The following is a 13,539-nucleotide window of genomic DNA, read 5'->3' as shown; positions in this document are numbered from 1 at the left end:
GACGTCATATGTCACGTGGTACAGGAGCCATCTTGGAAAAATCTAAAAAAGGTTGCACCTCTATATCTCCGAAACCGCTCCATGTAAAAAAACTGAAACAGGGCTCATTGTCAAGTACTCCGCTTGGGGAATAAGATATGTTAATGATGATGTCATCGGTACTTTAATTATGACGTCATAATTCGACAAGTACAACGCTTGATTCGATCAGTATGAATTTTCTTTCTCTGCAATCCTTGGTCCGATTGACATGAAATTTTCACCATAGGAGACCCTCCTCCTGTAGAATATTTCAATGATTATTTTGATGTCATATGTCAGGTGGTACAGGCACCATCTTCGAAAAACTTCGCACCTCTATCTCTGAAACCACTCCATGGAAAAAATTGAGACCTGGCTCATTGTCACCGACTCCCCATGGGGAATAAGATATGTTAAAGATGATGTCATCGGTGCCTTCGTTATGACATCATAATTCGACAAATACAACACTTATCCATGTGATCATTATTAATTTTTTTTCAGCAACTGTTGGACTGATGGACACGAAATTTTCACCATAGGAGCACCTCCTCCTTTAGAATATTTTAATGATAATCATGATGTCATAGGTCATGTATTACAGGCACCATCTTGGAAAAACCGAAAAACGTTGCACCTCTATATCTCCAAAACCACTCTATGGAAAAAATTTAAACGTGGCTCATTGTAAATAACTCCATGTGGGGAATAGGTGTTGTTAACAATGACGTCATTGGTGCTATAATTATGACGTCATAATTCGACAGGGACAACGCTAAGTCTGATCAGTTTGAAATTTATTGAGCATGATCTATGCAACAATTATTTAGAGAATATAAATGTATGATGTCATCGCTCACGTGGTCTGGCAGCCATATTGGATCAAAAAAAAAGAAACGTTCAAAAACAGAAGAGTTGGCTCACACCAAGTTTACTGTGCAGGTTAAGTATTCTATGAATACCATCTAGTTTACTAAGCAATTATATCAGTGAGTGAGTGAGTAAGTGAGCCAATGGTTAGAAAGACCTTTACATATGTAAAGATGATTAATTAAGTTCTCTGACTTGGACAAACGCAGTGACGACACCATCACGACAACGACGTCATGACCGCAATCCCAGAAGGGCCTCTCGCAATGCAAATATGCCAATGTTAAATGCTGTCACCCAGCAGATGAAAAGCAAACCTACCGGCGAGTTCCACCGTTATTGGGGTCCATCAGGCCAACACATTGCTTTTCGATCCACTTAGTGACTTTGGAGTCTTACGGATGTTATAGGGATTAATGATACACCTTCACAACTGTGATGACTGAGGACACCGGATCGAGTCCCAGTAGCTGTCACATTGCTGTGCACTCTGGAAACAAGTGCCATGTGCCACATGGACACCTTGTGCTTCACCCCACCAATCGCAACCAGGAGGCATCACCATTGTTTTTAGCGGTTGGGGTTGCTATGAAAATGATTAATTAAGTCCTCCGACCTGGATGAATGTATAACGACCGACGGTTCGGGGTGAACCTTTGTCTGTAAAACTTGTCCGCCTAAATGTGTTTGCTTTCTGGGATGCATAAGTGATAACATGTAGTCCTAAAGAGTTCATTTCATTCACATGCTTCACATTTTACAGTTAATATTTTACTTTCATCTGTGTCCGTTAAAAGCTAGCTGTTATGGCCAGTATGTATGGGTTACTGTATTTGTAGATGGACATTGGTAAATGCACATAAATGAATGGTTCAAATCAATTGTTACATGATATAAATTTGTTGTTATGCGAATATGTGAAACTCCGAGGATAATTAAATTGATGTAATGAGCTGATTTTGACTGTGGACGGCAGCATTGTATTGGAAACTGGTTGATGGAAAGTGTGGGAACATTCTCACTGTGTCTAATGGCGCTTTTCCGTTGCACAGAACGGTTCGGTATGGCACTGTACAGTACGGTTCGGTACAGTATGGTAATCCCTGTGTCGTTTTTCCATCGCACAACAGAACAGTGAAAATAGGCGGAGTTATCTGAAGTGACGGAAAAAACCCCGCCCAAAATGGTCTGCAGTATTGCTAGCTCCACCCATAGGTCCGGGTTCAGCTCGCTTGGTACCTATCCATAGCAGGAACCAAATTTAGGATGGGTACTTAGTTAGGTACGGTACTGTTTGCTTGGCAATGGAAAAACGAAGAAAACGGATTTTGGTTGCAGTACGGTACTGAACGGTACCGCGGTGGATACGCTTCGTTTCAACCAGTACTTTGCTTTCTGTGTTCATTGTACAGTCACCCAGAAGTCACAGACGCCGTCTGACAAAAATAGCCGACCTGAACAATCGTTAATACTCGCGAATCCATACCTTGGGCTTGCATTTAGAACTTGCATTGGAGAACGAGCTGGTTTTGGCTTGCCCACCATTTACCCCGAACAATCTGAGTCAATTCTTTGAAATCCGATTCTGAATTGAATTCATCTCTCTGTCCTACAGTATATGACCAGATTTTATTTTGTTCAAAAGGATAGTGGTGACTTCCATCTACACGACATGACCGAAAGTATGGAGAGACCCTAACATCGAACATTTAATTCCAAAATCATGGCCATTAATATGGAGTTGGTCCCCCCTTTTGCTGCTATAACAGCCTCCACTCTTCTGGGAATGCTTTTCACTAGATGTTGGAACATTGCTGCGGAGATTTGCTTCCATCCAACCACAAGAGCATTAGTGAGGTCGGGCACTGATGTTGGGCGATTAGGCCTGACACGCAGTCGGTGTTCCAATTCATCCCAAAGGTGTTCGATGGGGTTGAGGTTAGGGCTCTGTGCAGGCCAGTCAAGTTCTTCCACACCGATCTCGACAAACCATTTCTGTATGGACTTCGCTTTGTGCACGGGGGTATTGTCATGCTGAAACAGGAAAGGGCCTTCCCCAAACTGTTGCCACAAAGTTGGAAGCACACAATCGTCTAGAATGCCATTGTATGCTGTAGTGTTAAGATTTCCCTTCACTGGAATTAAGTGGCCGAGCCCGAACAATGAAATACAGCCCCAGGCCATTATTGCTCCTCCACCAAACTTTACAGTTGGCACTATGTATTTGGGCAGGTAGCGTTCTCCTGGCATCCGCCAAACCCAGATTCATCCTTCGGACTGCCAGATGGTGAAGCGTGATTCATCGCTCCAGGGAACGCGTTTCCACTGCCCCAGAGTCCAATGGCAGCAAGCTTTACACCACTCCAGCCGATGCTTGACATGGCGCAAGGTGATCTTAGGCTTGTGTGCGGCTGCTCAGCCATGGAAACCCATTTCATGAAGCTCCCGACGAACAGTTGTTGTGCTGATGTTGCTTCCAGAGACAGTTTGGAACTCGATAGTGAGTGTTGCAACCGAGAGCAGATGATTTTTACGCACTAAGCGCTTCAGCACTCGGCGGTCCTGTTCTGTGAGCTTGTGTGGCCTACCACTTTGTGGCTGAGCTGTTGTTGCTCCGAGACCTTTCCACTTCACAATAACAGCACTTACAGTTGACCGGGGCAGCTCTAGCAGGGCAGAAATTTGACGAACGAAGTTGTTGGAAAGGTGGCATCCGATGACGGTGCCACATTGAAAGTCACCTAGTTCTTCAGTATGGCCCATTCTACTGCCAATGTTTGTCTATGGAGATTGCATGGCTGAATGCTTGATTACATATACAGTCACGTGAAAAGGTAAGTACACCCCATGGAAAGTTTTGACTTTTTCAACATATTTCAACATACAGCTATTTGATCTTCATTTCAACAATATTGATAGATAAAGTTGATATAATATAACAAATATCATGAAACATTTACATTTTGTAGTCCATTGTATAATTTAAACAAACATAAATGCAAATTTTGCATGTGGAAAAAGTAAGTACACCCCAACATTTATCACTACTTCAAATACCTAAAATTAGAATCAGGTGCACCAGCTCAGGTGCAAATGATTAGAACATCGTTAGAGAGGATCTTGGAGGAACCTGTCTTATTTAAACCTCAGACATTTAGTTTGGTTTGCTCTTTGTTGTTGAAGTGTGCGGCGTCACCATGCCTAGATGAAAAGAGCTCTCTGAGGCCTTCAGAAAGAAGGTTATAGATGCCTACGAGAGTGGGAAGGGATTTAAAAAGATCTCCAAACAATTTGAAATCAATCATTCGACTGTCCGGAAGATCATCTTCAAGTGGAGAAGATTCCAAACAACTGCCAACTTTTTCAGGCCAGGCCGCCCCAACAAGTTCAGCCAGAGAGCAGACCGCAAGATGCTGAAATAAGTCTCTAAGAACCCCAGAATGTCATCATGGGACCTACAGGTAGCTCTTGCCAATGTTGATGTCAAAGTGCACGAGTCTACCATTAGAAAGAGGCTGCACAAATTTGATCTACATGGGAGGTGTGCCAGGAGGAAACCTTTGCTGTCCAGAAAGAACACCAGGGCAAGACTAAAGTTTGCCAATGAACACCTAGGCAAAGACCAGCACTTCTGGAACAATGTGCTCTGGACAGATGATTCAAAGGTAGAGCTATTTGGCCACAGTACCAGAAGACATGTTTGGCGAAAACCAAAGACAGCATTTGACCACAAGAACCTGATACCAACTGTAAAGCATGGTGGTGGTGGTGGAAATATTATGGTTTGGGGCAGCTTTGCTGCATCAGGGCCTGGGCAGCTCACCATCATATAATCCATTATGAATTCTTTATTGTACCAGAGGGTGCTTGAGGATAATGTGAGGCCATCTGTCGAAAAGTTGAAGCTCAACCGAAGGTGGACCTTGTAACATGACAATGACCCTAAACATACCAGTAAATCCACCAAGGATTGGCTGAAAAGAAAGAAATGGAGGGTTCTGGAATGGCCAAGTCAAAGCCCGGATCTAAATCCCATCGAGATGTTGTGGGGGGATTTGAAACGAGCTGTGCATGCAAGAAACCCCTCAAACATCGCACAGCTGAAAGAATTCTGCATGGAGGAGTGGGCAAAAATTTCTCCCAGTCGATGTCAGAGACTGGTAGACAGTTATAAGAAACGCCTACTTGAGGTTGTTTCTGCCAAAGGGGGCAATACCACCTATTAGAGCCAAGGGTGTACTTACTTTTTCCACATGCGAAATTTGCATTTATGTTTATTTAAATTAAACAATGGACTACAAAATGTAAATGTTTCATGATATTTGTTATATTATATCACCTTTATCTGTCAATATTGTTGAAATGAAGATCAAATAGCTGTATGTTGAAAAATTCAAAACTTTACATGGGGTGTACTTACTTTTTCACATGACTATCTGTCAGCAATGGGTGTGGATGAAACAGACAAATCCACTAATTAGAAGGGATGTCCGCATACTTTTGGTCATGTAGTATACATCTATAGCATTCCTTTTTCCCTTTATTAGTACCATGTAGCATCTATAAGAATCGTTCAACATAAATTCATGTTCCCCATGATGGATAATGGCTTCCTCCTGCATGGAAGTTCTTTGTAATGGAACTGATTAATGTAGTAGAAGGTTATTTGTAAGTCTTATGTGTTTAGTTTCATGAAATTGGGTACAAGAGTGGATTTTGAGGGGCTCCAGGGAAGTGAAGCAGGGGGCTGAGAGAGCACAACGAAAAGCGGTGTTGTGGCTAGTGGTGGTGGTGCGTAAAGGGAGTGGTACTTTCATGAGGCGGTCGGGTTGAGGATGTAAAGGCAAATTCAACCCTTCTTGTTCGGTTCGAAGCTATATCCATTGGAGACTGTCCTTGAGCTGATTTTTGTCAAACTGAGTCATTGTGCTGCAGTGATCCACGTGGTTGATCTTTGACTCTGGGGACGTTAGAGCTGGAACATAACTTCTAGCACTTTGCTTGGAAGATAGAATTACCAAGCAGCGTCAACATCATGCTTTATATAACGAGTCCAAATATACTCCTCACAAAAAAATTCAGCAAACTTTTAAACTGTGAATTAAAATATGGAATCAGAGTTCAGAAAGTGTTCAGTCACGTGTATGTAAAACCATGGCTATCGAGTAAATAATCCCAATCTGGAAATTTAATGTGCAACTTGCACTGTTTCAATTATCATCACCTGAAATGAACAGTCCTGGAAATCCAAGTGCTAATCACATCTCACACAGAATGTGCACACACGTTTGCACATGACCCATGATAAATTGACCACCCATGTGATGCAACTCAGTTTAGTAACAACGGTGCATCATGTAATGCCAAATAAGTTGGTTGCATGTCATTGGGAAGGTTCGGGGAGGTAGGGGGTGGGGAGGGAGGAGTGACAGAATGCCATTTGTTCACAGTACAATGTTCATCGCAATGTCAATTGTAGGACACTGGGAATGTGCTATTGGACTAGACAGTTTATGGAGGGCTATAACAGAGATTTGATCTATTCAGGTCTCGCATGGGCTATACTCCCTCGTGAGGAGTATTATTTTGTCAGCTTTTCCAGAAATAACTGTTTTTCAACAGAACGATCTTTCCAGAATAACTTACAAAGAGCAAAACCCCTCAAATTTGACACAGAGTTTGGAACAGGCTTCACGCCAGAGGTATGAGGTCCACAAGACCAATACACTGATTCACTCTTACACAGCACCATCGATAGCAGCATATGCAATGGGTGAAACAACAACTGCAGGGTGAACTGTTGGTGCCACATTATTCTCACTGACGAGTCTCCGTTCTGTCTGGACTTCAACGATGGACATGCTAGAGTCTGAATACGAGGTGGTGAGCATTTTGCTAATTGTGCCATTTGACAGGCATGTTTACTGAAAGCTATAACAGAGATATGATCTGTTTGATGGGGAAAGTCTGATGGTATTGGCTGGCAATAATTTTATCACCGTTCCATTGAGTGGTATTACTGGTGTTAGATACAGGGATGAGATCATTACCGATTGTAATCATTCCTCTGGCACAACAACAAGGTCCCAACTTTACCATTATAGATGGCAATGCATGTCCACAGCATGCAAACGTTGTAAACACTGCACTTCGGGATCACATCACTTGCATTGAATTGTCTGCAAGATCTGCAGACATTGAATCCCAGTTGAATATGCTTCGGACATTCAAGGGAAGGATGTTTGTGGTTGCCAAGTCCACCCACAATCTCTTGATCAAATGGAAGCGGCCATGGTGAAAGGATAGCGCAACATCCCACAACAATAGCGCAATTTCAGATTTGGTCAATGAAAAGACGTAAGCAAGCTTATATTGGGGCAAATGGTCGTCACATGTTGTTAAAGCTACTGTATGGCAAAATATGGATTCATCTGCAAAAGAGGAGGTTTATCCAGTGCACCAGAGAGGTTGTGAATATTGGTGAGGAATAAAACTGGGCCCACGACACTACCCCAGGACACCCTAGGACACTCTAGCCAGCATTGGCATTGAAGAAGAGTTCCGTTGACAACAATGAATGCGGGACTTTTGAAATGACGTATGAATGCTAACGAGGCCTTTCGCACATGTGCTGTATGCATTTTCAGTGACTTGCTTCTGCAAGTGCAGCCACTTTTAATCTGCACTCTATAACACGAAAACTGCAATTCAAATAATCATAAAATTAAGTTTTTCTGCCTTTAAACGATTGTTTGGCAATTTCAAAATTGTTGTAATCCTGGATGCAAACTGGGTTCAGGGAGACATAGGAACAACAACAACAACAACATGCATTTTAAAGGCCATTTTCCCTGCTAGAGCGGGGGTTAGCCTTGCGGTCCCCATGACAATCTTCTCCATTTTGCCCTATTTTCTGCATCTCTCCTTGTTAACCCCCTTGCCCGCATTTCTTCTTCCACCATCTTTAGCCAAGTCTTTCTCGGTCTTCCCCGTCTTCTACTTCCTTCTACATTCATTTCCATCACTCTTCTCAGCCAGTCACTTTCATCCTTCCTCAACACATGACCAAACCATCTCAACCTGTTCCTCTTCACAGCATCAATCACAGGCTCTATTCCCATCATCTTTCGCAATTCATCATTTGTCTTCCTCTCTCTCAACGATACTCCGCACATCCGTCGAACCATTCACATTTCCACCCTTTCCAACCTTCTTTGCTGCTCTACGTTCATTACCCATGTCTCGCTCCCATAAATCATAACACTTCTCACACATGCAGCATACACCTTTCCCTTCAGCTTCAACGACACTCCCCTCATCATCAGCACGCCACTCAATTCCCGAAAGTTCTTCCATGCACATCTCACTCGAGCAACCGTTGCCGAGTCTGATCCACCTTCTCCATTCAGCATGTCTCCGAGGTAGCAAAATGTTTTCACACCTTCCAGCTTCACGTCGTCTCCAAGATCCAACTCAACATTTCCTCCATCTGCAGCTCCCTCTGTGCACACCTTACATTTGAATGTAGCTGCCACACTGGTTAATGACCCTCTCAGACCACTACATTTTTGATGAACCCACTCAGTGCACATTGTACACTGAATGGAGTTCACTCCGACACCCTTCCTACGCACAGCACAGGGCCACTTCCCAGTTCTTTCCACCTCACCACATGCTTTACCACTTGCCATCACCTTCGTCTTTCCGATATTCACCTTCAGACCTTTTGTCTCCATACATTCCTTCCACGTGTTCATCTTTTCCTTCAGTCTCCGACTGAAGTGCGAGGAGAGTCCATCCATACTTTCCGCAATCAACACCAGATCATCTGCATAGAACAACTCCCACGGTAAACCCTCCTTTACGTTCTGAGCCAGCACCTCCATCACAGCTACAAATAGTAGTGGACTTAGTACCGACCCCTGATGCACTCCCACCTTCACCTCAAACTCACCACTGTTCCCGTCCTTCGTCCTTACAGCTGTGCGCGCTCTTTTGTACATTGCCATCACTACTCTGATCAACCATTCCTCCACTCCTAACTTCCTCAATGCCCATGTCAATACTTTGCGTGGAACCCGATCAAATGCTTTCTCCAGATCAACAAACCCAAGAAACAACTTCTTCCTCTTCTCCATGTACTTCTCCTGCAACTGCCTCACAATGAAAAGCGCGTCTGTCGTTCCTCTTCCTGGCATGAACCCAAACTGCATTTCGTCGATCTTCACTTTCTTCCTTATCCTCCTCTCCAACACCCTTTCCAATACCTTCATTCCATGCTCCAATAACTTTATCGCTCGGTACGAGCCACACTCCAGAGGGTCACCTTTCCCCTTGTACAGAGGGACGAGGGTACTCAGTTCCCAATCCACTGGAATGCGGCCTTCTTTCACCACCAGATTACAGATCTCTGTCATTCTCTTCACACCCCAACTTCCTGCTGCCTTCAACATATCTCCCACAACTCCCGTCGGCCCTGCCGCTTTTCTACCCTTCATTGCTTTTATCGCTTCCTCAACTTCCTTCTCAGTTATCTTCTCTGCCGGTCCTAAAACTGGGTTACTCTCTATGTTGCCATCCCATTCATTCTCTGTATTCAACAGCATTTCCATATATCTTTTCCATCTTCCTTTAATTCCATCTGGGTCAACAACGATTTGTCCCACTTCATCCTTCAAGCAACTCACCCCCATCACATCACACCTCTCTTTCGCTATCTGCTTTGCAATCCTGAATACTGCTTTCTGACCCTCTTCCGAATCCAAGCGTTCTCCGAACATTTTCCGACATGCCTCCTGCGCCTTTGCTACCTCTTACTTTGCAGCCTTCCTGGCTGCCTTATAACTTTCATGCTCTGCTGTTTCTGCTCCCGTACCCTTCGCCTTCTGCCACTCCTTGAACTTCTTCCTCTTCTCGTCAATCCTCTTTCCAACTTCATCATCCCACCACCATGTTTCCGAGTGCCTCGGTGGTCCTTTTGTCCATCCACATACCTCACCAACGGCTCCCAACAGACTAGCTTTCATTGACATCCAACTACTTTCAAGCTCAACCACATCATCCTCGACCCTACTCAGCCTCTCGTTTAATGCCTCCCTTACTGTCACCTCTTTCAACCTCCACACCTTCATTCTCGGTTGGTACTTCACCCGCCGAGCTCTCCTCGCACCTTTCACCCTTACGTCGCAGACAACCAAGTGGTGCTGTGAAACAGCCTCCTCCCCCAGGATCACCTTTGTGTCCCGGAGGTGCCCCCTATCTCGCCTACGCACCATCAGGTAGTCAACGGTTGTCGTCGACCCACCTGACGTGTATGTAACAAGCTTATTATCCTCTTTCTGGAACTGAGTATTACAAATCAACAAATCAGCTCCATCAGCAAACTCCAAAATCCTTTCACCTTCTCCATTTCTCATACCATATCCGTAACCCCCATGAACTCCGTCAAAACCATCCATACTCCTTCCCACATGTCCATTTAGGTCTCCTCCAACCACAACAACTTCCTCATCTTTCACGTTTTCCATCAGCTTCTCTATCGCACACCAGAACTGGTCCTTCTCTTCATCGCTTCCACCAACCTGCGGAGCATATCCCGAGATGACGTTCACCAAGAGCTTTCCAATCATAATTTTCACCATCATCAACCTATCACTCACTCTAGTCACACTCACCACACTGTCTACAAACTCCTCAGAAAACAGGACACCAACACCATTCACGCCCTCCAGGCACCCTTGCCACACAAACTTGTATTTCTGTCCCTGCCTACCCTTCACCATTCTCACACCACTTCCCTTCCATCTCGTCTCTTGCACACAACATATGTCCACTCTTCTTCTGACCAATACTTCCACCACTTCTCCTGATCTCCCTGTCATTGTCCCTACATTCCACGTCCCAAACCTCAGAAACCGATCTCCACTTCGGGCTGTACCCTGCCCACATGTTGTTGTAATTGTCATGGTTCTCTTTTTGAGGCAATGTTTTTATGGCCGGATGCCCTTCCTGACGCCAACCCTCTTAGTCGCCTCTTACGACACGCAGGGATACGGCGTACCTATTCTTATCCAGGGTACACACTGGGAGACATAGGAAATACGAGAAATATCCATGGATGCAAGATGTTGAGTTCCTACAATTTCCTGTTAATACAAGTGAGTGGCGGCACACGCACACATCGAGACCTGGGAGGGCTTTGCTCCACCTTCTGAAACCCGCATATGGAGATAACAACCACTGACACACACACATCTTTCTCCTTTTTGCAATAGAAGCAAAAATGGAATACAATTGATCTTGTGGTGCCGGAACCAAAGAAACGATATTTATAACAGCACTCACAGATCTATGCCCCCCCCCCCCCCTGAAACTCCTCCCTAACATGATTATTCATAAATATCATTTTATAAGTTGATTTTAAACTCACCTTGTGCATTCACAAGCCCCAGTTATGACCTGCCCATCGGTATTCAGAAGCACCGAAACTAGTTATGTGGTCTCCCTCCAATTATTTCGTTGTGCAGTGGCACACCCGAGCTTTTTCTCAGGTACTATTCCAAGTATTGTCAGCTTATTTTAGAAGCTTTGTGAGCCATTGGAGGTTCAAATCCTTACCGCGCACGCACGATAGCAGTTCACATTCCCCGTAGATCGCTATTGCCAGGGGTTTCTGCACATGCGCACCTAGTATTCCGGGGTGGATTACACAATTTTAAAGTAGTGACTGAGCAAGTGGAAGAAGTCAGAAATACAGATATGAAGGCAGTCTTGTATGCTGCAGACAGCAAGCTTGGCAAGCAAAGCAGGCAAGCTGAGCAGGATTGTCATTACCTGATATGGTCCTGCAGCAGCGAGTGGTGTCGGCTGTGACTCCATTTGAAGGGTATTGCGGTGTGGTGGTGGAAGGGTGGCTGGTCCATTGCTGGTGCCTGGCTGCTCACTGCTTCGTCGAAGTGTCCCACGAGTATTTACCATCATCCGTTCCTCCGGCTCGGCATCAGTGCAAACTCCTGTCTCTGTGTCTGTGTCTTCGTAGTCGCTGGCCGGTCGGCTGTCTGAACTAAAGAGTGAGTACTCGCTCCCAGGAGCTGACAAGTATGAGATGCGATCATCCTGTGTGTCCAAGTCATCTGCCCCCACACCGTCCACCTGCAAGAAACCAGCAACATCTCCGTCAACAACTACTCCACTACTCCTACTCAGCTGTTACAGAGATTGTATTGCAAGATCACACATACACATAACATCTGAATTTCATTCCGGGGTCAGATTGGTCAATTTATTGTGTGCAAGACTGTAAAAAAAATTCACACTTAGTGCAAAGCTTTTTATAAAGTTATTTAAAAATCCAAATATTAAACACACAGCATGCTTAGTTGTAACCACATAACTCTGGACATGTTAATTGTGAGTGATGAATATATAACCTTTTTCCTTGCATCCAATAGAAAGAGTTCAAGAGAGTCACATACAGGCCATTTAGATGATATGTCTAAACTTGAGAAATGAGGAGAGATAAATCTTGTTATAATTTATCAATGCCAGTCTCTCAGGGTCAATGGGAAAGCTCAATATTTTATTTTGTAAACATGATCGTGGAAGAGCTATACCAGAATGGAAGGGAACAAAACAGAAAGGCGGAAACACCAATGGTGGAGTAGACGTGAGAGTGCAGATCAAGGGGAGGGAGGACACATGGGGTGAAAATCAGTCGGTGATAGGTCAAATCCCTTGCAGACTCCCCCATACACTGATTTTTTTTTAAATGTCGTGAACAAACTTTGGTACATCACAGGTGATGAAGGTTGTGATGAAGTTTCATTGAAATTGTGTGTGTCGTTTCAGAGAAGAGAGGAAATACCTATTTTGCGGGGCTTAAACCCCTTGTATTGTAGACCCCCTTAATGAGCTAACTTTTTGATGCGGTCAATACACCTTCCTTAAGCATCAGATATGAAGCTAGTGGCAAAGTTTCACCAAAACCGTGTGTTTGCTTCAAGCGATAATTACTGAAATGTTTACAGACTCACTCACTCACTCATTCACTTACCTACAGACACTGCTTGATAGCAGAAGCTCACCGGACCACCGGACTAAAGCTTATAAAGTGAGCTAAAAATCAAATGAAGATATTTGAAAAGAATCGTATTTTTCTGAGAAAAATCAGATAGTTTTATTCAGAGAAAAACATTTACTATTTTTCTGAATTGATGATATGAATGATGCTGAAAATATGAGTGTTTGATATGTACAGATTATTTTTAACTAGGGAAAGTATTTACTGATGTACTTCAATGAAGAAATAAAAATAGATTTGAATTCAGGAACCTTGTACTGGTTTCAATTCGGTGGAAATTGAAGGTTTCTGATTGCTACGCAGATATGGATGCTTTATGAGCATGCGCAACTGTTTGTTCTTCCTTTGATAAAAGACCATGCTTGCTTGATCTACAGATCAGCAATTTGGAGCAACATGAATGAATGAATGATCGTTTTGAGGCCATTTTTCCCCGCTAAAGCGGGGGTTAGCCTTGCGGGCCCCATGACCTCATGGTTCCCTTTGTGAGGCAGTTTTTATGGCCGGATGCCCTTCCTGACGCCAACCCTTAGTCACCTCTTACGATGAGCAGGGATACGGTGTACCTA

At 44.0% G+C, this 13,539-nt stretch overlaps 1 protein-coding gene across 13 annotated transcripts in view; it reads right to left on the bottom strand.

Moving 5' to 3' along the window:
• Window positions 1–13,539, bottom strand: part of LOC137422340 (tight junction protein ZO-1) — a 633,827-nt gene that overhangs the window by 148,549 nt on the left and 471,739 nt on the right. For all 13 annotated transcript variants that reach the window (XM_078771176.1, XM_078771169.1, XM_078771173.1 and 10 more), the window contains one exon: window positions 11,725–12,042. In XM_078771176.1, the coding sequence (XP_078627302.1) occupies window positions 11,725–12,042 (318 nt within the window). The remainder of the gene's footprint in view (window positions 1–11,724; window positions 12,043–13,539) is intronic.

The sequence above is a fragment of the Myxine glutinosa genome, chromosome 2 (assembly GCF_964187855.1).
Source record: "Myxine glutinosa chromosome 2, kmMyxGlut1.1, whole genome shotgun sequence".
Lineage (NCBI taxonomy): Eukaryota > Metazoa > Chordata > Myxini > Myxiniformes > Myxinidae > Myxine > Myxine glutinosa.
This window is presented reverse-complemented; position numbering and strand designations above follow the sequence as displayed.